The sequence below is a fragment of the Polyodon spathula genome, chromosome 13, assembly GCF_017654505.1.
Source record: "Polyodon spathula isolate WHYD16114869_AA chromosome 13, ASM1765450v1, whole genome shotgun sequence".
Taxonomy (NCBI): domain Eukaryota; kingdom Metazoa; phylum Chordata; class Actinopteri; order Acipenseriformes; family Polyodontidae; genus Polyodon; species Polyodon spathula.
Window position 1 is genome coordinate 10785697 of NC_054546.1, and position 26993 is coordinate 10812689.

Consider the following 26993-nt stretch of genomic DNA (forward strand, 5'->3'; position numbering starts at 1 on the left):
AAATTGAACATTTTTAAAATCAGGTCAACATTTTAGAAGGGAGCACCTAAAAAGTCTGGCCTGGCTACAACAGATGAGCTGGAAAATGCAATAAAACAAGTGTTGGTATTTGCGACCCTATATAGCATTAGAGGGGTTATGCTGTACAAGGTACCACTACAACGAAACATACATAATTATGAAATCGCCTACTTCATGCAATTGGCAATGTTTATTTTAATACAATCAATGACAACCTACTTTCTGAAAATGTGATTTTCTTTTTTTTTTTTTTTGCAATATTGAAATGGTTAAGAGGTTTCTTCAAAAATGCACTCTTTCCATTATATGACAATTCATCACATTTTTCTTGTACTTTTCACACAGGCCATAACTAACAGTCTGTATAAGAGTGCCTCGCCCTATGGCTCCCTCAATAACATTGTGGATGGACTCAGCTCCCTGACGGACCATTTCTCTGACCTATCTCTCTCCTCTGAGCCAAGGAAACCCAGCAAAAGACCACCTCCAAACTACCTGTGCCATCTCTGCTTTAATAAAGGACACTATATCAAGGACTGCCCGCAGGTAAGACCGTGACATTACAACCACAGAAGGAGCGCAACCCCAACCTGGAGGGACCTGACTGTGCAGAGATGATGGTTTACTCTCAATGTACAGTCCTCTGCTTTATTGTGTAATGTTTGTTTGTGACCTGTAGTTTCAATTCTTGGTTAGCCTACTGACCATAGGCACGGTATTTTAGAGCAGGCACATTTTCAATGCGTTTTTAAGTTTACTCTGTGGCAGTTTAAAGTGCAGAGCCCAACAGGTTCAAGGATTGTACACAATGGGCAATAAAAAGGGACAAAAATATTTACACAGCAGTGGATTAACAAGTAATCATTATTGTTCAGGAAGCAGGTTGGTGTCATGGCCATGCATTGCATTAGTGAAATCCCCCATGAGTGACCCACTTTTGGTCACTCATAACTTCCAATTGTGCCCGGTTTCTACGATACCAAGTTTTCCCATTCTAAAATGTGTTATTTTCATTCAGCATCATCCGTTTCCTACTTTTTATTCACCCAGAATGTAAGCAATTCTCTGCATGTCATATTTTCATTCTTTAGTTGCCTTCCAATTTTGAAGGCAAGTCTATAATTAGAATTATTATCTTGCCAGCAGCTGCCTATAAACTACACAAAATAAATCCACATGATAACTTCTTGAAATTTTTAAATAGGAACTATAAAATCACATGTACTTGTTAAAGTATGTATTATGCAAATTGTAGATTTGTGATTTGCACCAATTTTATCTGAGAAGTTCTTCACACTTCAACACAATTATGAAATCACTGTTTGGTCTTCACACAAATTAACATACTTAACTTTTTTTTAGACACTTGAGGGTATCCAAAGGGCAAAAACAAATCCAATGCTGTGAAGATCTTAACTGGTCTAACCAGTATTGTCTTTGTCTACATGCATGTAAAAATAGTTTGGGACAGTGGTAAGATTATCAGATTTAATTACAAGCTAAATTCATATATAGTAGGCAGAACATATCTTTTTTTTTTAATGAAGTATGGATTACTGGAAATGTATTTTTCAAATCTGTACAGAATAAAGTGCGTAGAACAGGTGCCAACAGTTATGTGGCAGATGTGGAAATTAAATTCTTTGAAGAGCAGTTAAGTGGCTTTGAATGGGATTCTGTGTTGTGCAGAAAAGTGGCTCTTCAAGCAGAAACACGAGTGACGTTTACATCAGCAGTATGTTTACATATACAGTGTTCTGTGCAACACTATTCATTTTAGTGTACACTACACTATACTACACTAAAACTGTTTTTTATATAATACGATCCCAAACTCCTAATTCTGTACGGTTAAATCATTTACAAAATGTAAGCTTTCCTTTCAATATAAAAGATATAGTCTACTGCGTACCCCCATCTGAGATAGGGTCATAATATACCTATGAAAGCAGAAAAAAATTGTATTTTCTAATTATTAGGCTTAAGTACTTATTGATGTTAACTGTGTGTGTGTATATACCATTGTATTTATCTACCAATGTGATGGACGTGCCTGCTTTTTATCACATATTTCAGTAAAACTACACCCTGATTAGTAAACAATGCGGCCCATACACAAGGGTATGTTATTCTGTATTTTAAAAAGAACGAATAGGACTTCAAGTTACAAAGAGATTTAAGCAGGTCATTAGAAAAGAAAAAAAAAATGACTAGAGTTCAGCTAATTACTGTTCATGGAAAACTGCTATTAAACTAATCAGCAATGATACCTGTATATCACCCAACTCTACCGTGCACTGAGTAAACCAAGCCTAATAGTTCTGTTGGGCTGCATGGTAAAAAGAAAGTATAGTTTATTTACCTTGGCCTGGGAAAGTTGCTGGCATTTGAACAATCTGATACAAAATGTAATAAAACAGAAATTAAAAGAGAGACACAAAATTTGCTTTTAATTGTAAAATTAAATGTGTGTTTGTAAGTCATGGGACACCGTGCTGTTACTGAAAATGCTAATTCCGGGACTGTAGCCAAAAATGTAAATTTACTGCCAAGCTTTGTCATAGATCTGAGTTGCCCAAAGCAGTTTATAATGTCAAAAAGTACTGAAAGTTATTTCAAGTTATCCGGGAAGATAGGAAACAACACAGCAAGATCCAATACATCTTAAAGGTAATGTTATAACTGTATGGATGTTAAATATAGTCTGCCCTGTATGGAACAGTAAAGACTGGAATTATGTAAACATTTCCAAGTGGAATGATGCTTGCTACTGCTCCTGCAGAGTAAATGGTAAAAACCAAAACAAGGAATACAAATGGTTGAATAGCATGTCACTTTATTAACCAGTGATGCAAGACACTCACAAAAGAGAAACAGAGAGCAGCCCCCCCCCCCCACACTCTACACACCCCCACCCCTATTCAGTGTACCATGGAATTAGAATAAAATCCAGATGCTGAATTAAAAACTTTAACACCACCCCTTATAGAGCATGATGGGAGTTCCCTGTAGCTTTCTGGAGATCTGTAAATATTCTTTAAGCCAGAGGATAAAGTACTTTTAAAGGCACACATGTGGTCTGTGCAATTCTATAGAAATCAATCATTCTTAACGCTACAATCAGTTCTGCTATATTTTCTAAAAACTCAAGCATTTATTTGGCAGGTTGCCCATGAACAGGAGGCACGTCATAAACAGAATGACATTTGTATGTGAATAAAATACATGTTTTTTTTTTTTTTTTTTTTTTTAGCATAACACTAATAGAATACAATTGTATCATTCTTTATGTACAGAGTGAGGGTCACCTACTGACTCACCTGGTAAAAGCATGACCATTGTGCAGAGTGAGCCACACAGTCAGGAGAGCACAGGTCTGCCTGTGCAAAGTGCAGATGTTTGCTGGGGATTCCACAGAGATTTAAAAAAAACAAAACAGATGTAGTCAGCCTCAATTCAAATTTTGTTTGTGCTTGTAGTTAACCCTGCAACGCCCATTTCTGTTTTTCATGTATTACAGTCACGAATCATTGGGTATATAAAAATAGATATATATATATATATATATATATATATATATATATATATATATAGAGAGAGAGAGAGAGAGAGAGAGAGAGAGAGAGAGAGAGAGAGAGAGAGAGAGAGAGAGAGAGAGAGAGTCACAAGCCAGTATTTTACATATGCAGTACATTGTGTTGCCAGCCAGGAGAAAAAAGTGTTTTGTACAGAAACAAAATCTAGTTACATAAATAAAGCAGCTTTTCTCATTTAAAAATGTTTGGACATTACAGAGTTAATTGAAACAGTCCTTGTTTGTGTTACACTTTCTGAGCCATACCTTGTAAACAGTACATTGTAAACATGTTTCTTAGAAGCATGATACTGTATGTATCATTATTTGTTTATTTAGTAGACTCCTTTATCCAAGGTTACTTACAGAGACTAGAGTGTGTGAACTATGCATTAGCTACAACAATGTCTCACCTGAAAGACAAAGTACAAGGAGGTTAAGTGACTTGCTCAGGGTCACACAGTGAGTGAGCCAGTATTTGAACCACAGACCTCCTGCTTACAAGCCTGTTTCTTTAACCACTGGACCACACAGCCTACAACATCATCATCTCTGAGAACCATCATAACTAATTTTCCTGTTGATCATATAGGCCATTTTTTAAATATGTTCCCAGACACATTCCAGCACCGAGATGTTATTAAAGCTCAATTTCTTAAAACACTGTAAAACAATAGCCATTAAATATTAAGTGGTCCCTATTTGAGTTCCAGCTGTTCTGTAAGCTACCAAACTTCTCCAGAGGATCTGCATACCATTTTATTAACAAATGATATTTTTATTCTACCATTCACAGCTGACTTACCACATAAGTATAAAAAAGAACATTGTATAAAACCAGTTTAATTAAACTTCAATGACTTTATTCCAGCTTGAATATTTTCATACTAAAATCTAATAAAGTTCATATATCATATGCATATTTAGCTAAAAGAAATAAACTCTGGGGAATCCGATCCTGGTATACATTTGTAAAGTCTGTCTAGAAGAAGAGAAAATACAGCCAATGTAAACATAGAACTCTGACTTCGCAGAGGAGTGTGGGACTGTGATCTATGGCCAGCACCAGAGATCATATTCACTTGCATTCTCTAGGTGAATATTTTCTTTTTCTTTCAGGAGATTAAGTAAAATGGTCTGAAAGGTTGGATATGGTTTCAAAACTACTCCTCCCCAGCTGGGCAAGTAGGCTTCAGCAGTAAAAGTGGATACTAAAGTGCAGGCTATATTTGCTTTGAGATGAATTATGCCCTATAGAGTAGGGTCTATATTTACTTAGGTTATGTATAGCGGCATGAGTCTTTCTAAAGATATGCAAAAAAAACAGATCATGGCTGGAATCATGCTTATCAGTTTGATCATTGTACAGGGCAAATAACTACCAGTTAGGTAAAGGTTTTCATTGCATTTTGCATAGAGAACAGTAGCTTGTAGAGAATATTTCTACACACACCTACTTGTACCATAATGGTTACACTAGTATCTACAGAGTCACTGGGGGCCATAAGGTAATTCTCATTCTTTATTATATACTTAACATTATACAGTTTTCTAAACTTTCCTTTTACAAAATCCTGCCTCAGACCACTCACTTCACAGTACTCTGTGCAGGGCTTGGAAGTGGGTGTCAGTGAGGAAGGCATTATGAGCCTCAATCTGAGTAGTGCTGGACAAAATAAATAAATAAATAAAAGTAGTTCTGGATATTTTAAGTGCCGAGAGACTTTATTCTCTTGTAAGTGATTCTCGGCTGCTATCTATACGGATTATAGAAACTTAGTACCTTGCAGTAAGTAAACAGTTTTACAAGACGGTGGTAAATCTATCTGGGTGTTGAAAGCAGTGATGTTCATTTTAACTCTTAAAACTCAGCCCAATGCATTTTGGGGCGCCACGTACCAAAGGTTATGCACATATTACTCAGGCACCATAAAAGCCACTGTGGCAGAGCAAAGCTCTGCTCTTTAGAAATTGGCAGGGATGGGGTTAACTTCCCCTACCTGCCTGGGTTTATTATGTTCAGGTGGCTGGGGTTGATTAGTTGATTAGGTTGATTAACGATCAATCAGCGCCCAGCCACCTGAACATAATAAACCCAGGTAGGTAGGGGAAGTTAACCCCATCCCTGCCAATTTCTAAAGAGCAGAGCTTTGCTCTGCCACAGCCACCTATGGCTTGTTTAAAAGTAGAGACTTGGGGCTTTCCAAAGATGTATTCAGTGTGTGTTTGTGGTACGCTGTGCCTATAAAGGTACCACCAAATGTTCCTGTCAGGACAACTGAGGAAGTCAGCACCTCCGGTCACCAAAATGCTTATCCACTGTCAAACATGAACTACTTTAGATGTGTAATGGCTGCAGTATAGGATACTGACCTTAGGTTTAGGGTTTCCGTGTTGGAAGCAGATTATTTATTATTTTATTAACAATAATATGATAACCAATCAGAGTGCAGTGTCCTGACAGGAACATTTGGTGGTACCTTTGTAAGCACTGCATGCAGTAATCCTAGGCAGAACTACGATCGCCTGAAGTTAAGCCTCTCATCATGTGACACAGTTCACAACTTACGCTTTGTTTTGGGTCTATTGCTCCGTCATTGTAGCAGCTAGACTGAAATGGGCAGTATCGTTGGAAAGCTTCATTTCATATTGAGGTTCAATGGTGCAGTGTTTTAATTTTTTTTTAAATTTTTTACATATATTCTCATCTCTACCACATATAGTATGCCTGATGTTGCCTGTTGCAACTTACATAATATGAACGGATATTTGTGGCCTTCCATTTTATATCTTAACATGCATGCAGTACAAACTATCCAGTAGTTAAACATATATAAATGAAAACAGTGACAAACAGGCAGAAATAGGGCTGAGTGTTAAAAAAAAAAAGAAATAGAGCACTGGTTAAAAAGAAAAGCACCTTCTGCTGCAACAAGAACTTCAGGCAATGGCAAAAGCAATGGAGAGTGCTCTGTCTCACAGTGATGAACAGGTGTTAGGTCTCCTGAAAGCAGTTTATTTTAAAGCAACACCAGTGCGAATAATGAAGCAGTAAAAACAAAAAAAAAAAAATATATATATATATATTATATAGATATATATATATATCTATATATATAATATATAATATATATATAATATATCGCATAGGGGGTAAATCCCCCCAGCACATAAAAATGAAATTCAAGCCCTGCTCTATGTGACAAATTTGCAAACTAGATATAAAAGCAAATGAACCGTTTACATGGTGATAGTAGGGGGCTGCACAAAACCTTGTTTTCGAATTTATTTCCATTCAGTTGGGACTGCTGTAAAACCTGTTGATCGAATTGAATGTGACAGCTGCGTTTAAGAATACCTTGCAGGATGTTTCATTTCTTAAAAGCCAGAAACGCATAGCTGCGGTTAGAAACAGGTTTAACTCAGATTAAAAAATGTTAAGCGCTTCACCTTCAGAACATCTGCATTGATGGGGCTTCTTTTCAAAACTTGACATCAATCTTAGAAAGTTGAAAAAGGCAACATTTTGTGTACAAGTAGAAAGACGCCTGGAGAAACCATTTCTGTTGTTGTAAAACTTGTACAGTCCAAAGTGATAAGACATTTAAAAGTAAGGATGTTTTTAAGCAACTGGTAATTTATTGCTTTCTGTGCTTTTGGTCAAATTTCAGTCTGATTTTAGTCAGACCACAGGATGACCTACATATAGTGGATCTAAGTATCACTGCTGTTCACATTATTAATATAGTTCCTTTTGTATATCAAAGTTATGAAAACAATGAAGGAGAGTCTGTTTAGTATTTTTCTTTTGTATTTGTGTTATATACAAAAATCTGCTTATCTACATTATAGTAAACAAGCAAAAAAGCAAGACATCTTCAATATAAGAGATTAAAGTCAGTGATTCTAAAACTATTAAATTACCTTGTAGTATTGGCATTGCTGACAAAACCTAGACTCTTTTTTTGCCCTATGCACTTCCCAGTCAATAAAAACATGTCACTTCACATGACAAGTTTGGACACTGTGTAAAGTACTGTAAATACCTTCACTCTTTGTTTTCAAGCACACACTTGTTTGAGAAAGTTGTGTTACACCTACCAAAATGTTGGAAAGCTAGCTCTTCACAGCTTACATTATTTACTCTTAAATATATATAGTATTTTCATCTCTAGCATTTTATTGATGCATTTGATTTATGTTTTTAAATAGTTTTAAGAAACCTAATACTTCTGCAGGACTGTTCAATGCCTGGCCCTTCCCACTAAAATAATTTGCAGCTTTTAGCAGCTAGTCCTAAGTATCTGGTTTTACTGGGGCTTAAGCTTACCTTTTAACCGTTTCAAGGTGGATAAAGACTGACAGAACTGTGAAAAGATAGTGGACAGCTTCACCAGCTGTCCTTTTCCAACCTGCTCTTTATTTCAGGGGGGAAATGTCTGTACTGTACAACAATGAAGTATGAACAACTATCAGCTATGTCATATACAGTAGTCTCTGTGTGTAGAAACACCTTCCAAGAGAACCTTAGGGATCAACCTTGTGGTGAAATGGAATTTTTCCATTAGTAAAAGCTCCACCTAAAGGAACAGAGACTTCGTTTAAAAGAACACCTTTTTGGCACTGATTGTGATTCATTGTTAACCAATTAAAAACTGATACAGTTTTGTTTTGCAACAAATTTAAATTCAGATGGTTTATTCAAAACTGATTTGTCATGGCAAGAGTAATGTAGAGCTCCTGCTTCGTTTTTTAACGTGGGTATGGGTGCTGTGTTAATAACCATTGTGTTAAAATGAATTCTCGTATTCATAATTACTGTTCAAGCTGCAGCTGCATTTTTAACGTATGTAGGGGTGTGTGGAAGGGTGGTGGGTAATTCACTGACACAGGAGACAGACAGGTGGATTTGGCAACACCGCACAGGTGCCCAGTTTTATTTTCGGGGTGCTATTTTTAAGTTTATCCCGCAGATGGCGCTGTGAGTCCGTGGTCTGATTTACCAACGATGGTAAACAGAACCACGGGCATACCAAGCGATGGTACACAATACTGGCGCCCTTGCATGTGCTCAAAGAAATAATAATGAAAACAGAAGGCAAAAATAACAAGGGAAAAAATAACACAATAACAAAACTACAAATAAAAGGTGCTGCACTCTGCAGCAATATCCCGGTCGCCGCTGCCCGTGCGACCTGGATCTCCGTCCTACGCTGCCGGCTACCTAGCCTGCTCTGTTATACTTTTAAGGGGTCTGCCCAAGGGTTCCCTGCCCTCACTGTCTCGCTGTGACACTTTCATGTCTTTTTCTCTCCCGGCTGGTTCTCGGTCCGCGGCCAGCTTTTCCGCACTCTCAGCGCGTCTATAAGGGCAGAGCTTAGGAAACAGCAGAGCGTTATTTTATAGGACCAACAATCTCCCAAGACTCGCCTCTCAGCCATTCAGAGAGGGGGAAAGTCCACACACCCACTTTCCCACCTCCCCGTGTCACTGCCATGACTCACAGGCGGTTGTTGGACGACTGCCGCCCTCTTCCTGCAGCCCCGTGAACACGCCAGCAGAGTCAGCACAGATCTCTCCCTGCTACAGGGTGCTTTGCTAATTTAGTTTGACAGTTACTTTACTATTATAGTTCATTAACATATATCTGCCTATTGTTTTTCTCTTACTTATTCTGTTCATGTCATATGTTGATGCACATGCGTCATGACATAAGTAATAAATACATTTGTATTTATTGAGTTATATTGTGATTGGCCCTGGCATATTGTGTCCAGCGGTCAACTCTGTCTTAGAGAACACTTCAGCTAAGAGAACACTTTGCTTGCTTCCTGAGGGGTGTTGTCTTAGCAGGATACTACTGTACTGAGAATGAAAGAATGGAGCTGCTTTAATAGCTTACAGGTTCCAAAAGAGAGTGATTGATTGTTGAAATAGGGCTGGCTATACAGTAAGCTTGGTTGTTCCTACATGTATTCTAAGGCAGAACTTCAAAGCTAATGTTTCTTCAGAATAACATGTCATCTAAAGTAACTACAAACAAGATAGAGAGGCTTGAGGATCTCATGCTTTTTTGGTGCTCCTGTAATGTCTGGGTCCTCTGCATTTTTATGTCCATAGGGAAGCCTTGTTGACAATATGGGTAGTTCCCAGTTTGGTGAACTCATCATGCAAGCACTTATCATTGGGCTTGCTCCACAAATTCTCACAGCTGAATAGTGCTGTTTATCTTGAGAACAGGTGTGAAATGGTAGCTGGTAGCACCTTTTTATCAATATATTTCAGAACAGTCTTTGGCTAAAAAACAGTACAATGTTAAACTAGAAATATAGTATTTCATGCTAGAGGAAAATATCTCTGTGAATCCAAATAATTATTGCTTCACGTTTGCTGCAGTCTGAAACAGTATATAGTTTACCTGCAAAGGATAACATACTGTATACTGTATGGGATAGCATGAGAATAATACTTTTTTATTTATTTTTTGTTAAATTGGAGTTAACACAGTAGTCACTTTCTGGTCATTGTGATGTCAAGCAGAAATTATGTAAAATTAAAAGGTGGCATTTGACCTTCCTTAAGTAACATCTGAAGGGAACATTTAAGAGCACCTGTCACAGCTACAGCAGTAATCACCTTGTGACAAGAAAGGTTTAATGGGAAAATGCACACTACAGTCTTATAACAGAGCTATACAAACTTGAATATCCTGCTGTACTTTGATTAGTACAAGCATAATGAAGCATTTGTATTATTACAAATACTGTATACCATCAAATAAGTTCCATACATGTAGTGTAAGTGCATCACTGTACTTTTTAGAGTGACACATTTAAGAACTGTTTATTGTATCAAGGGAAGGTGATTCCTTTAGCATGTCTGTTGTCACATAGTGATTCGAGAGTTCAACTAAATGGAAACTGTGAACTGCTAAGAAGAAAGGCTAACATGACTCTTGATAAGCACCCAAGCTGGATTACAAACTTATTATACAGCTGTTGGGACCAAATGGACCAATTTGGAACTCGCATGACAAACGTTATCTTTACTTTAAACTAATTAATAATTAAAACAAAACAACTATGTGGTTATTATAGACTGAGGGCTAAGAGTTAAAGAAAATGAAGTTGTATGCAAGAGTCACAACCTTTCCCTTCACATTTAGGTGATCCAACAATTGTACAGCATTACAGCTTTCTATAAATCTCATGTGTCTTAAAATAGTAGAATGTGTCTTTCAAAGGCACTTTAAAAAACAGTAGTGCCTGCTGGAGCATTTCCCATTGATCTTTCTAACAGTGAATCATATGCTTAAAGAGCAACCACAACGTGACATCCCAGTATCAGAGCTAACTGTCCAGCATTTTGGTATTGGGCTGTTTCTAGCCCCACTGTCAGGCCTGAGTGGTTCATATGCTCTCAGTAAACAGAGCAGCTTCAGAGAGATAGCAACAGGGAGAACACTTTGAGGAAACGTCCTTAAAAAGGAAATCAAAGTTAAAAGAATATAAAAAGAGGGTTTCCTGACAGCTGGTTTGTGTTCTGTACAGGGATAGCAGCCTTCCTTTGGGTTTGCTGATATAACAGTCACTGAACTTCCCTTTGCTGCAGCAAACTACAACTCTGAGATTGTTTTTGAAGAAAACAAGATGTGTGTAGCATGCATGACATTAAAGGAGCAGCATGAGAGACAGTATGACCTGATTGCTAGTGCAAGCAACGAGGCAATTCATTTTACAAGGTGACTGCTACTGTAAGAAAATGTGTTAAAATTAATATTGCTATAATTTAAAAAAAAACAAAAAAACAAAACTGTGACTGCAGTAGGAAAGGAATTATTAATTTTGTAATTAGCAACAAATCTAATTTTATTTTGTAAAATAAAAGACAGTTTGCAACTCTTCAACTTTAATAAAGGGCTGCCTCTTTAAATTTGTAAATCTGGAATCCATTTAGACTTTTCACGGACACTTTTTGCCCGTAGTTCCACCATTGTTTGATGGTGATGTCAGATTTTATCAGAATGCAAAATGTGTTTTGGAATGTAAAATAGCAGCAGTGAATAGTAAGGGATTTTAGTTACAAAGACTCCTAAGTTGTGTAAATGGCCATAATATGTTGTCTGAAAACTACAGCATCATTAAAACAGCGTCTCCTTTGTTCTGGCCTGGGTAATAGATAGATTGTATTCTATCGCATGGGGAATATAGCTTAGACTTTGTCAAGAAAAAATAAACCATCTCTTCCTTAGGCAGCTATACTACTGCAGTCCAATAGCTTTAGTTTATTTTGTCATATTATTATTTGTTAACATACAGTAATTGTGGAGCTTTTAAATTGACCTCATTCATTTTCCTTAAGCCTTTGTCTGATTCAAACACCTATCCTATAGTTGTAAGATATAACAAGAGCAGCAATATGCTTAACAGCTACTGTCTGCCACTGCCTGATCTCTATCAGCTATCTGGGGCAAAAATCTTTGTTTTTTTTGTTTTATAGAAACAATCCACAAGACAATGCAACTGATTTATACAGTAAAATTGTCCTAAGTAGCATTTTTATCATGAGATAAAAAAGTCTTAAACATTATTTGCTCATAATAGCCCAAGAAACATATTTTGATCTTTTTCACTGTGAGATCACTGACCCTCACTGTAAAATGAAGGCTGTTTCATTTAAGATGTCCATATAGTTATTGAGCCATATAGTTAAAGACAATTATTTGCTATATTGAATAAGTGGATTAAGTTTGCTTATGCATTTATAATAATTACATCTACACTTACTGCTATTTGGTATATTCATTTCGTAATATACTGCATTATAACCCATATCATATTTTTTTTCAGTCCCTTCATTCAATTTATGAAACCCTGTTAAGTCTCTGTATTTAAAAGTATATAAAGCTGTATAACGCTTTGCAGTCTGTCATTGGAAAAACACAAATTATAATCTCCTGCAGGCCCAGATTTATAAAAAACAGATGTTGACCTTTAAGAAAACCATTAGCATATTAACCCCTGAAATAATGGGAAGATTAACTGTATGTATTTTATATTGTGGTTTTTAGTAAAAGCAATGTAAAGATCTTGTAAGGTTTAGTATTTTTAGTAAAATAAAATAAATTGTTAAGAACATGACTACAAACTATCTTTTTCTATTATTTATGTCTGGAGCCCACTTTTATTACAGGAATTTAAATTTACGTGCAATAATACAGCCTTCCATCCTCAATAAATGCAAATAATAGGGGTCATCATGTTAGGTCAAACCAGATTTAAGTTTAGTTTTGCGGTGCTTAATAAATAACAACATAATAATTTCTGTCAGTATTATATTCAATGGAAATTGGCCCAGAGATCTGTTCAGTTATGTTTTAATAACACACCAAAGAAATCTAATGAGCCTATTTTTATGCAAGCTCATTCTGCCTTTAAACTTTTGGATGAGGACCGAGCTAGAGAGCCTCATAATATAATTGGCTAATTTAAAAAGAACAATAGGCCTTTGACTTAATGAGTCTCAACATGAGACTAAAGTACTGTGTATATCTACTCTTAAACAGCAGCCACAAAAAACTAGAGATATGGTTACACTTTGAAAACCTTCATTGTTCTGCATCGTGAATAACAGCAAGAGTGTGCTACATAGGCAGTCATTTGGGTTCCAGACTTGAGCAATGTTCCAGACTTGAGCAATGTTCCAGACTTGAATAACGTTCCAGACTTGAGTAATGCCATTGCAGCGGTTCCCGCCTGTAATTCTGTTCAAGGCATTTTTTTTCATTCTGAATCTAGCCTTTAGCGCTATAACTATAAAACTCATATATCTCACAGCATGAAACAAATACAAGAATTTATTAAGAAGGGTCTGTGGTGTGTATAGAGAGAGTTGTAAAGCAGGCATTGCTAAATAAGGTCTCAATTGTTTACCATTTGGGAAACCTTGACAGAGGGGCAGGAACTCTTACTGTTCAGACACTGGGGTACTGACTACAGCTCTCTCAGACATTATGGTAATAAGCCACAATAAATACCTATCACTCTCTACAGTAAAAGTACTGTGAGATGCTCTGTGTTCTGTTACAGAAAAAAAAGACTCCAGGACAGACAGGGTCAACCCAGATTACCATTAATAAATAGTTGAGCGTTTAGTGTTTTGCTCTTTCTGTATTGGTAATAATTAGACACTTGTTGTAATGCTAGCTCATGCTAGTTCTTTGCTGAGAAAAAAAAAAACACAGAATGGATATTATAAATCATTTTAGGTTGTCTTCATAAATTTCTATCCTTTTTAAAATATATTTTGGTTTAAGGTTCGATCTGTTTCTCTCGCAATTAACCCTATAGTGCATAGATATGTCACATTTCCTAAGTGGTCATAATAACAATAATAATATTATGTATAAAAAAGAGGTTGCCTGTTTTTTGGGGTTTTTTTGTACAAAGAATTATAAAACATTAAACTCTATATACCACACAGGCAAATAAAAGTAAATCTATTGCAGTTATATGCTGTAGCGTTGATGAGGTTCAGAAGGTGGGGCAGTGGCTACCCCTGTGCTACTAATTACTTTCCCTATTTACACACGGGGGCAGGCCTCACCTCTTTACGTTGCTTTGCTTCTCTGTCACCCCTTCGCTACCATAGCAACAATAACTCTTCCGGCGGTATCCACCTTGCCGTCGAAGCTCAAGCCAAGCCTTGGTTTCATCAGGACACAGAAAGAGCCCTAGGCTAAACCATACCTTTTATAGTTTTGGAGTTTTAAGAACACTAAATTAAAGTTACAGCTTTTTTTTAAAATTTGAATAGAACTGCAGAAAAATGTGAATATTTAGAAAAGACTTAGTTACGACCAACACACAAGTAATACGAGTAGCAATGGTTATTAGCAATGCTGGAATACTAAGGGCAAGACAAGTTGTTTGGATTCAAAACAGGAGATATATTCCCTGAACAAAGACATGGTTGTACTACAACAGGGAGTCCTGCTTGCTAATTTATTTGCCATTGGCTTTACTTTGGGAATTTTTGTTTAGAGACATCTGCAGTTAAAAACACGAGGGTTACTGAGTGCAGATACCAGATCTTCTTTACCTTTTTTTTTTTTTCTTTACTGTGGAATGTTGTATTTAACAGTCATATCAGGGGTGCATGAGTCATTCCAGGTTTTACTGTGGGCATTTTAATCACCCCTGAGATTTTTCTTTCTATGGTTTGCTTAATTAAACTCAGCTGTGTACCATTGGCTCAGACTGTCACCATGGGATGTGATTTCATCAGTATGATACAGTATTAAACTGGCTATTCTATACATTTCTTCTGGTAACATAAATTATTGTTACACCACAACAGTAGTCTGTTACAATTCAGAATACTTGTGTCTAATTTTATAACTATGTATATTTTCAATACTACTGTAAAAAAACACGTTAGATGCATAAACCCAAGCTTGAAAAATTGTTCATAAGTTAGTAATAGGGTGTCTGTTGTTGTACATGAAGTGGCGTTATATGCAATATAGACATTCTGGCTCCTCAAATTGTGCAAAAGTATTTATATTATAATGAGGGAACTACTTTTATACACAAACAAGTGGTTTTTTAAAATTATTATTTAAAAATTACACCTTATTTCCTATACACAGGATAACATTTAGTAAGATGTATTGGAATTTTGACAGGTCCTTTAACGGTTGATTTATCATATGAGATTTCTATAAAAATCTGTAGTGTTTGGGTAGATTACTGTTTTTTTTTAAACCATAATTTCAAGCACTGTACACCAGTACTGCAAATGATAAAGCCAATGGTCTGACTGTTTTTATTACCGAAAGCCGTGCTATGTGGATGATGTGTTTCAGTTTGTTTTGGCAAGAAACACTTTGCTGTTCTGAATAAAGAATGATGAGGTTTAAGAGTCTATAGATCTGTAGTTCTGTGCCCCAAAACTAATTAGCATATGATATGTGTATCATATGTGTTAAACATTATTATAGTGAATATACCGTATTCACCAGATATTTGTTATTGAATTTATATTCCTGTTTTGTAGACAGCGTGTTGTTTTTAAAGGGCTGCTGGCTTTAAGTACTTGGACAGTATATTAGTGCTTTTTCTCTTCAGGGCTTACAGAGGCAGGCAGTATTTCATTTGATGTTTCTGTGAGCTCACTGTTTCTGAGCAGATGTAACATGTATAAAATCCCCGTCTTTGCAGATGAGTAGTCCTTGGCCTTTGTCTCAAACCCAAAAGCAGAGGCTGCACTTAAGCTGTAGTTTTCCAGCTATCTTGAAAAAAAAAGAAACACCCAGTCTGACTTTAGCAGTTCATGGTTTATTGTATTTCTAACAATTTCCATGAGTGAGTAAAGGAAAAAAAAAAAAGAGCTGGATTCTCTGGCTCCATATTAATTGTGCACTGTTGGTTGCCAAATAATGAAATCATAGTGATGCTTAAAGGTGTATTGTTTTTTATTCAGTTTCTACAGGGACCACAGTAAAATGGATCCTTATGGAAATGAAGAAGTAGACATAGACATTGTCCAATAATGCAAGGCTCTGTGTGTTTAACTTTTTCACCCAGCAATAGTAAATTGCTGTCATGGGTTCATAGACATTTGAAGATTCAAGATTACAGTTTAATTTCTAACATACAGTATACAAATATACTTGTATTACTTCTTTTCTACCTTCAGCCCTGTATCGTCTTGGGCCTTCTTAGACGAGGCTAGCTGGGCCTTTAGTTATTATGTTTTCTGCTTCCAACTAATACCAGGAAAACCAGCACAATTGAAGCACAATTTTAAGTCTGATTGAAGAAGTATTGGCGTTAATGTGCTTTTTTTGTAGTTGAACACAATTCCAACCACATGCTCATTAGCGAGGTGCTATTTTTTCTGTGAGATGCTCAGCAGTGTTTTGGCATGAAGAGCGCTACAGTATATAAGAGTATTTGTATTATAAATATGTCTGTGTGAAGTAGACTGTGCACACAAATGCAGCACACATTTATAAAGTGACTTATTAAGTATTCACCAGGGCTGTTGAATAATGACAACTACTGTGAACTTACCTCTTCTGCCTCTCTGAAGCCCTGGTTTGAATCCAGATCATGTCTTAAGTTGGTTGTCTCAGCATCAGTCCACATTAACACCACACAGTTTGCCAATCTCTGCATTAGATAAAGAGCTTAATGGCTGGGAGTCATCAGGTCAGGATTGAGGTGCACTAGCTGGGCTGCTGACACCATGCCTGATTGCTGCCATGGTGCTAAGCTAAATAAAAACATGCTAATAATAAATGCAGTACACAAAAGACAGAATTTTTTTTTTTTTTTAATTTAGTTGTTGTCAATTATTTTTATTGTTTTCTCCCCAATTTAGTAATGTCCAGTTATTTTTAGGCTCAGCCCACCGCTACCACCCCTGCGCTGACTCAGGAGGGGCGAAGACGAACACATGCTGTCCTCTGAAGTGTGTGCCATTAGCTGCATGCTTCTTTACACACAACAGACTCACCTTGCAGCCCCCAGAGCTACAGACAACGCAGCCCTGGGCAGCTTACAGGCAAGCCCGCAGGTGCCTGGACAGACCACAAGGGTCACTGGTGTGCGATGAGCTGAGGACACCCTGACTGACCTAAGCCTTCCCTCCCCCCAGGTGGCACTTGGCCAATTGTGTGCTGCCCCCTGGGAGCTACCGTCCTTGGTTGGCAAAGGAATAGCCTGGACTCGAACTGGCAACGTCCAGGCTATAGGGCACGTCCTGCACTCTACATGAGTGCTTTTACTGGATGCACCACTTGGGAGCCCTCAGGTGTGATTTTTAATCTAAAAAGATCTGAACTCTCTGAAGTGGTATAGTTACTACAATACACTGAGCCTTTCCTGCCATTTGAAAATGTACTTAAGAGATATAAAACCCATATAAAAGTTTAACATAGTAAAGTAATGGTAAAGTGTTTTAAAGCATTGAAAAGTGCATATTGGTATGGTAAAGCATATTAAAAAACATAGGAAACTACGGTAAATGCATAGCATAACCAGGATAAAAGCATTGAAAAACACAGTGGTAAACTTTCATAAGGTATACCATGCCCTCCAATAAAAAAAAATTGCTTATCGAGCTTTTGTCAACAAGTCATCAGAGTGGATGATGGAATGGCGAAATAATTTTGCTCTTGCAATGCGACTTGAAGAAATATTCTGACATACTTACATACAATTGGACTTTAGTGAGGGCCCTGCCAACCAAAATAACATTTACAGAACATGCTGCGAATAACCAAAGCATATATATGTCCCCGCACCACCCCCACCCCCAACACCCCCAGTGGCTCTGCAAATAAAGGTAAAAGCTCAAATAAATCCAAGAATATCAGCTTCTCCTGCGTTTCAAAATAAGCTGGCAATTTTACCCTCATATTTTTTTTATGAGCCAGCCCACCTGCTGCCATAGCTCATTCCCCCTGAAACCCAATCCTAGAGCACAGCTGTAGAAGCTGATATGGCAGGGAGCTTGCTGGGATTGTAGACTGTATTGTAGCCAGTCCTGAGATCACTCATTCACCATGGTAAACAATTTCAGGATCCTGCATTCAGCCCTGTGTCAGGATTGCAAAAGTACAGAGCATAGAAGTTTAGTCCACAGGAGACACAGCAGCTGAACTCTGAGGCTGATGTTAATTCTCACAGCACACACATAGGATCTCTGTTAATCCAGTAATAAATCCAGTAGGTTTGCTAACCTATAATAGGAGGTGTTTGACTGAGTGAAGAATATATCTATCCACCTCTTTGGGTATACCCCACTGAATTTAGTTTTGCTGTAAATGCAAGATAGAAAGGCCAACAGCAGGAAAGAATGAAAGCTGAAAAAACATTTGCACATACGAAAAAAATTGTAAATAAAGGCCTACATTTTTTTTTATTAAAAGAAAAAAATGAAACTTTTTGCAGTCAAACGTAAGAAAAAAACAGAAGAATTGTGTTGAAATAATTATTGATATTGAAGTAATTACTGGAGATTATTGCTTCTCTTAAAATAAGTCAATTAAAACTGCTGTTTAGAATGTCAGTTTCCTGACTGGCAAAGATATATTTTTTTGACTCGGTCCAGACAACAGGCTTTTTTCCCGTACTGCAGCAGGAAGCCCCAGCCACTACAGGACATGAATGTTGTTTCCAGTATCACTTAACACATAGCTGCTTCTAGGATGTTTTAATCTTAAAAAGAAACAGAACACTGTACTGTGGGAAGTCTCTTTATCATTACAGTGGCATATTATGTACAAAGTACTCAGCAATTTTTAGTATCTAATGTTTAAATTTAGTTTGTTATCTTTGGCATGTAGCATTTATTGACTTGGCAGGGTTGAATCATCAAATATTTCTTGTTGTCACTGTCTTCCTGTACATAATCTGTTTTGTAAAGCAGTGCAATACATTGCAGGTTTATTTTGTATATCCACTAGTATCTCAAAATCAATTCATGGCTTGTGAAGGTTCATCTTTCTCTGAGTATTTAGTCTCACATGGTACCCGGTAACCCAGATTTGCAAAAAAAAAAATCCCAACAGATATACAAACGCTCCAGCCAAATCTACAGTTTACATTTTTGTGCCCAAAAGGAGAATTTAAGAAGTATACAGTATATTTATTATTTAATTTATTAGTTACTTGAACAAGTTGTGTTGTGTTGTTGTGCTTAATTGGCTTAATTGGTTTCATGGGGAGTTGACATTTAACGAAAAGCAGGATTCTAGCTGATTTCCTTTGTTCAGAAACCTCCACCTGGTATAACATGTGTTTTACTGTGTTACTTTAATTTCACTTGTATACAAACCCTGTTTTAAAATGTGAGTGTGTTATGAAAAAGAATGATTTTTAGACATGGTATGGCACTTGCTTATTAGTTATTATCTATACTATAGAAACACACTATTAGTATTTTTTGAGTGAGAACAGTGGTACAAGTACTTTTTTCCAAACTATACTAAATCAGCATTAAATACACAAAAGTTAACAATAAATTGTCTACTGTTTCCTGAACATAAGCCACTGGGAGTGAAATATTTACTATTTAAGTAAATAGAAATGAGAGCCAAAGAAATCTGTTTTTTTCAGGCATTTCAGGCTGTTGGTGATAATTTTGGCATTGGCTGGCACAGATGTTCATTGTTTATTTTGGCCTATCTTTAAAAACTTATATCTGAGTGAAAAACAAATGTATTTTAGACTTTGTGGGATAGTTTCAAGCCTTAGCAACTCTTAAGGTCGCCACACAACGGACGTGATTTGACAAGCGAATCTGTGTGACAAAACCAGCAGAACCTATACTTTTAATGAGAACTTTTCACAACCCAGACAACAAGATAGGTGACGCCAAAGCAACATGTGAATATGTCATGTGACAGAAGGAGACTAGCAATCACAGCTCCCTATCCAAACATTCTATCAGGAAATAAAATTTAAAAATCAAAAAATGAAGTGTAAAAAAATATCTATAATTTAATTTCTAATTAGTCAGAGATATATTCAGTGTTTTTATTTATCATGTGTCCTTTTTACTGTAAGGGTGAGACTGAGGATGTAGCCCTTTCTTCTGAACCAACATCTCACAAAGTAAAACTATACACATTCTTTTGCAAAAAGTGAGGGGGCATGGCCCCCTTGCCCCTCCGCTCTGTTGCCCGTGCTGAAGTACTTGCTTTCTCTGTTCCCTAATGCAACGCTCATCAACTCCTAGTTCTCGAGCAGCAGGTTGACTGCCTTTCTGATCTGCGAGCTCAGCAGCTTTCACTTTAAAAGTTAAGTTGTAGGACTTCTTCGTCATCCTGATCAAGTTGTGTACACAGAAATAAACTTCAATATACTCCTCGTTCAAAACCGCAGTAAATTTTTTTTTTTTTTTAGCAATTTCAGATAAACGCTGCTGCGTTACTTCAAAGTAATGAGGTGCTTAAAGATGAGTCCCAGGGCTGTGGAGGTTGAAGTGTGTTAGCAGAACTGTGGATTAGCATCAACATATTTGACCTTATAATGTGGTAACTAGCTTTAGTGCGTAAGGTTTTAGTCTGTGCATTTTTACTAACGCTACATTAAATCACAAAATGAACATCAAAAAGGGATGACAAATTTTCTATGTAAAACTAGAGCAAATCTCAACATCAGAATCAGTGCGAGGCTGGTGTGTACTGTGGGAAACTGAAGCCCAGTGTGAAAGAATAGGACATGTTAGAACCTCCTGGCTGTCCTGTACACTGTCCCTTGTTTTCACACTACTGAAGCCAGATTAGAGCCCTCTCATTTAACACAAAAATACAGTCTTCTCTCAACCACTGGAATGAACTCCTTTATGTGGTCAGGATTTTTTTTTTCTTTTTGGTGTATTTTGGTATACAGTAATTTTTTGCATCTTTGAAATGGACAAGGCTTCAAGTGTGTTAATATATGTCAGTTTAATCAGATGTTAAAACTGATGAAGATTGCTGTGGTTGGTTGTACAAAGAATGTACAGTATGAAGTGTACAACGTCTCCTGCAATTTATTTCTCAAGTAAGCTAATGCTTTATATTATAGCACTGTGTCTAAATCCACCAAATGGGTCGTGCTGCACATTTATAAATCCTGTTTGTTTGACAAACCAACATGGATCAAGAGTCTCGAGCAAGAGCAGTAGTTTAAAGGCAGGGCTGTGTCAGACATAATAATGCTACAAAATGCAATCAGCTGCTTTTGTCACCCTGCAGCATCTGTCTTCTACAGTCAGTTCTTGAATGTCCATTTAGAACACCCAGGTATGTTGGCTTACCTTCCCCAGACCAGTTCAGTTGAATTGTAGGTTGGTGGGTCCTTAGATCCCATTTCCAAGCCGTTTACCAGCAGGCTACCAGTCCCTGGATGACAAAGGCCAGATCTGTGGTTGCATAAGCTCACATGGCACCCAATCCGTGGAAATGCCAGGCCAAAGCCACGCTTCCTATGAGATCCCCAGCCAATTTGTCACAGCCAGAACTTAAACCTGCAGTCCACTGACTGCATGACTCACCATGCACACTATGTGATAGTGTCTTTACCAGGTGAGCCACACAGGGATCCACACAGAAACATAGCCAGGTTATATCATAAAATTCAAATGACTAACCAATATTTCAGCTTTTATTTTCTGCATCAATGAGTATTTCAGCCTTTTCCTTTCCATCTGACTGCTTTGGCGAAGAATGGTAAAACATCAGATTAGCTGCTGGTGAAGCAAGCTTACTACCTTATCAAGGTTTATTTTTTCAAGTCCTATTTCAGTTACAAGAAACTGAAAAAGAAAATAAATATATATGCATTACTGTTTTATGTTTATGTATACATTTCGTTTTCTGTATAAACTTGAAAAGCAAACTGAAAACAATGTGAAGCCAAATTGGAGAAGTAATTAAGGAGCACATTTGTAACTGCTGTTTCACTTCCTCTTAGAGACCAATGTTACAATCTGGTTTATTTTAAAGAAATGTAAACATGAAGCAATTCATCAGATGTCCAATAAGGAAAATGTGCTATTTTTTTTAAACATTTCAAAAGCTGTTTACAAAATCTTTGATTTTTAAAATGCAGCAGTTTTCTTACTCTGCTTACAATGTATTGTAATTACTGAACACAATTTTAACTGCTGCAAGTGTAAGATAATGCAACTGCAGTTATTTACTGTTAAACATGAATTTAACTGATTGATGTAAATGAAAAAATTATTACTTGTAATTAGCAATAAATTCACATTCACAAGATCCTTATTTTTCACCAGACTTCATTTTCATTTTTTTAGCCTGCCATAATACTATGGACATACCTGTAGTGGGTTTCCTTGCCATTCTCTTCCTGTGTTAAAGGCAACCTTACCCCACACAGTTTCCAAGGTGGAGTCATATTAACTGTAATACAGGAAATGCATTTACATGGAGCTGTTTTCCCCAAGACAAAACAAATATTTTTTAGAGGCATAAAACAATCATTGTAAATGTGAAGTTTACAGTTGCAGCTGGTTGAGATGTGAGGCCCTTGTGGAGAGAAGTCCTATGCTGGGGTTTGGGATTTAGTGGGAAACTTCACCTGCTTACTTGCTGACAAAAATTCAGTAGATTTATAACTGTTTTTCTATTTTTTATAATCCCATTGTATGTTAAAATGTGTTTTGATTCATCTGTCCAAAACAGCTCTTTATGTTTTCATTTTACAAGCTTGAATAGTTTAATATGCCAAAAAAGTTGATTTTTTTTTTTCTCAAAAAATGTCATCACATTTCCTGCTGAGAGCTGAAACTGTGTCCACCGCCTCAGACCACCTGGTATGTGTTGTCCTGGCATTGCTCCATTTGGGCATATATGCTATGAGTTCACAGCTATGGAATTAGGCTGTTGAAACAGCAGCGACCAGTATTCCCAAAACTTTTCAGTTAGTATCATTTAGAACTGCAGTTTTGTACTGTCAAGATTTATTTTACACTAAAGTGTAATTCCTTAGGCTTTGCTCATAACTTTCTTTCATAATTCAGCCTGCTCTCTGCACCATTTAGACAGAAAACAGGCACAGCTAATACATTGTGTACACATTCCCAAGGTGACTTGTGCTTCATGTACAAGTGTCTCTCCTCCCTCCTATCCAAACATGCTCACCTAACACTACACATTCCTGGCATAGTCTGAAATTGTAAAAAAAATATACACTATTACAGTATACTGGTATCCAACACAGGCAAGTGTGTTTCACTGAAAATCTTACACCTAGCTCTCAACTCCCTGCCAAATTGGGTTCTCTTCCTGTGGAATTGTTTAATAACAAAGAGCTGAAAAGGCCTTGACCAGCAGTACATCCTCAACAGGAAGGAGGGTGGGTCTGTAAAACGAAGAGTTATCCCAGCGCTTGGGAGAGGGTGTCTTGGATTACTTTGTTAGAAAGGAAACTTTGGTTTGTTAATGACTCAGCCAGATCGATTCTGGAAGTGTATGAAGTATTGTTTTACTGTATAGGAATGCCTCTACGCAGCAGTTATGGAAGAGAGAGCAGCTGTGTCTGGGCAAAATTAGTACAGCAGTTAAACGGTGTCCAACTTTAGCACTTTCTCACTGAATCAATATGGTAATGCATTTCTTGACGCAGAGTTGTGGTGGTAGTTGAAGCATTTTACATTTTATGAAATTGTAAATAAGATCAAACCTCATTAATTGCTAAATATTATATTGTAAATATATTATATATATATATATATATATATCATTTATCATATATATTATATATATATATATATATCAATTTTATAAAATATCAATGTTACACCTCTGTATTTAGGACAAATTGTAAATGTTTAAAACTTAGAAATCTATGAACTGTTAACACTGTGGATTAATGCCTCTATTCACTCCTGATGGATTTTAAATTACCCCTTTAGTATCCAGTTAAGCTAACATGTACCTAAATCAGATCTCTGTGTTCCTGTGTCCCTCAGACGTCTCCTGACCTTTGACTCCCGACCAGAGCAACCTAAATCATGGCTTACCAAAATACGAGCTCTCACACTACAGGGGCATTGGTTTATGTTAGAAATCTATTTTGTATTGCCCTAGACAAATTCCAAAATGGGATTCGTGTGTTGCACAGTACACAGGATTTGCTGTTAATCTTTTAAATTCTAACATTTTTAGACTGTTAGTTAGACTGAGTGAACCATCCAAGGTTAGGCCAATTTAATATCAAATACTTGGAAATGCTTGAAAATTGGATCAGTAGAATTTACTTTAATCTACAGAGTCAAGGATGTCTGCCAAAAATTGATGAACACTTCCTTTGACTAAAAAAAAGGTCTAATATTAAAAATGGGAAAACTCCTCTCAATGACTTTGATTTAGTATGGAGGAGATGCTAAGTATGTTGGAGTGGAAGCTACCAGGTTTAAACTTTGAGCTGAGCACACAGAAGATACTTTTCACTGTTTCTCTGAATGGGTGCATAGAGATGTTTAACATGGTTAGTTGCGATGATGACCATTATACTGTACCAAGCTATAGAAATAAGCACCTCAAGGTTATGACTATTGAAACCAGGTGTGGCCTGGAAGTCATGCCAGTGTACTTTATTTGACTATGCATGTATAATCTGTTGTGTTTTGCTGTAGATAGTTGTGTAGGTTTTTAATTGGTTCCGCTTCAAAAACTTGTTTTGATCTGCCAGTGAATTCATAGAGATGGAAGATAATGTTTAGTAGAGAAGCGGTTAAAACTTTTTTCCTTTTTTTTTTTTTTTTTTTTTTTTTTTTTTTGCTTTTGTAGCAGCTGGGGTCCACTGTGAAACGGGGCAGCTGTGCCAAACTAAACAGAAAGTAGGAAAGAGCTCAGGTTTGTTAGTCTGGAGTAATTGACCACATGGTGTCCAGTGGTCTTTGTGTTCTCATGTTCTCTGGATTGATGTCCCTCGGGAACTGAGGTAGGGGTTCCAGCTCCGAGGACTCCATTGTTTACACTGATGGTTTCCAGATGCTGGCAAAAGGAGCAGCCAATCTCCTGGGGCCTTTGCCAGGAACCAGGAAGCAGTCCAGGGCTATCTCGAATACTTGGAAAACATGGCTTTCTTTTATAATAACCCAGAAAAAAAGAAAAAAAATAATCTTTGTTTTGTTTCAAAACTGATTTAAAAAACCACTGGCTTTTGAAGTGCCTGGTTTTACTTCTGAGGTAAAATAGCTATTAATTGTTTCTACTTTAGCTGATATGAGGTATTTAACTGAAAGCTCCACAATTACAAATAAGTTGCACATTGTTTATTTTGGTAGTTAGGCTGGAATCAGAGGTGTTGTCATACCATTCTCCATCAGACTGATCATGTTTCAAATTGTCACCATCATCTTCTACTGATGAACATCTGCTGGTGACACGCTTTTGTGTGCCACTATAAAATGTGCACTGTATGGAAATTATTATGGAAACCACCAATCGACATTGTCAAGATTGTGACTGCCATGTAGTCCTTCTAGAACCAAGTATTCTTGACCAGTTCATGAGCTTGCTTGCCTTTGTGAAATAATTGCTTGAATACACTCTAGCTTCCTTTATCTACCCTTTCTGTCCTTAACCCTACCACAGCTCAACAGCTAAACTGAAGTGCACCACATTGAATTCATTTCTACTAGAAAGTTTATATAAAAACAGTAGTACAGGTGGGGTACATCTCTTTTTACACGACTGTTGAGACTGTTGTGAGAAACAGAGCATTTTACTATAAAATCGTTATGTTTTTTAAATATGCAGTACCTACATACATTCTGTAATTATTGATTTTCACGCAAAACTTAATAAGAATTATAGAATGTTTTTTAAAGTAGTTGTGTAATATTAGATTTTCCAATGTTGTAATGAATGTGTACCTTATCGCTAATAGTGCTTATATATATATATATATATATATACACACACACACACACACACACACACACACACACACACACACACACACCTTTAGGTTTTCGCTGTCTTCTATCACCAGAAAATGTTCAGGAAAATGTGCGTTCCTTAGAGCACAGGATTTGTTTTTCTATATGAAGACTTTTCCTGAATCCCTCTTCCTGTCTCCTAGCTACCCAAGTACTCTCTATTGTTTTGTTTTTGATTAACCATTTCTATTGTAAGAGTTGAATAAAGGTTACATTTGGGCCTTAGCTTTATTAATTAAGTGAGAGGATTTTATGTGTCCCATCTGCTTGGCTTGGAGAGGTTGCACTGCAGGGTGACAGGAAAGGCTTTGAGCCCTTGTAGCCCCAGTCAGACAGAGGATTGTGTTTGAAAACACACAGGTGTTGTAAGAAGGCACATTTCTCATTTCGCAACACACCTGTTTCCCCTGTCAGCGTCTTCTGAGCTTTCTTTTCTGCCCAGGCACAAAAAGAGACAGCTGCACTTGTAAAGGACCCAGAGGTCCCCCAAACACTGGCTGCATTTAGTCTGTCTGGTTGGAATGAATGTGTAATTCAATTCACGTTATTTTCAGCACCTGACTAAAGCTCTAACACAGGACTTGTCTTCGGCACATTGATGCAGATTTAACTGATTGAAAAGCACCCATTATAAAGAGAAAGCTACACAGCTGATGGGTGACACTTATTCTTGAGTTGAAGCTATCAGCTGACTGTTCTTCAGCCTTCACTGCCATACTAGGACAAAAATACAAGAAAGTCCAACATCTACATAGTGCTTCATTTATAAAGCTGTCTACACAAGCATGTTTAATTTGGCATGCATTGCAAAATAACATGGTTCAGAAAGTTATCACAAAAAGGCAAAGGTTTGATTGACACAGGAGACTGAATAAATCTCACCCCATATAAAGGACTTGGCTATTCAAATGAAAACTGAGGGGTATTA

At 37.0% G+C, this 26993-nt stretch overlaps 1 protein-coding gene across 1 annotated transcript in view; it reads left to right on the forward strand.

The window, feature by feature from the left end:
- Positions 1–26993, forward strand: part of zcchc24 (zinc finger, CCHC domain containing 24) — a 50636-nt gene that overhangs the window by 6064 nt on the left and 17579 nt on the right. Inside the window, exon 2 of the mRNA XM_041268524.1 lies at positions 367–567. Coding sequence (XP_041124458.1) covers positions 367–567 — 201 coding nt within the window. The remainder of the gene's footprint in view (positions 1–366; positions 568–26993) is intronic.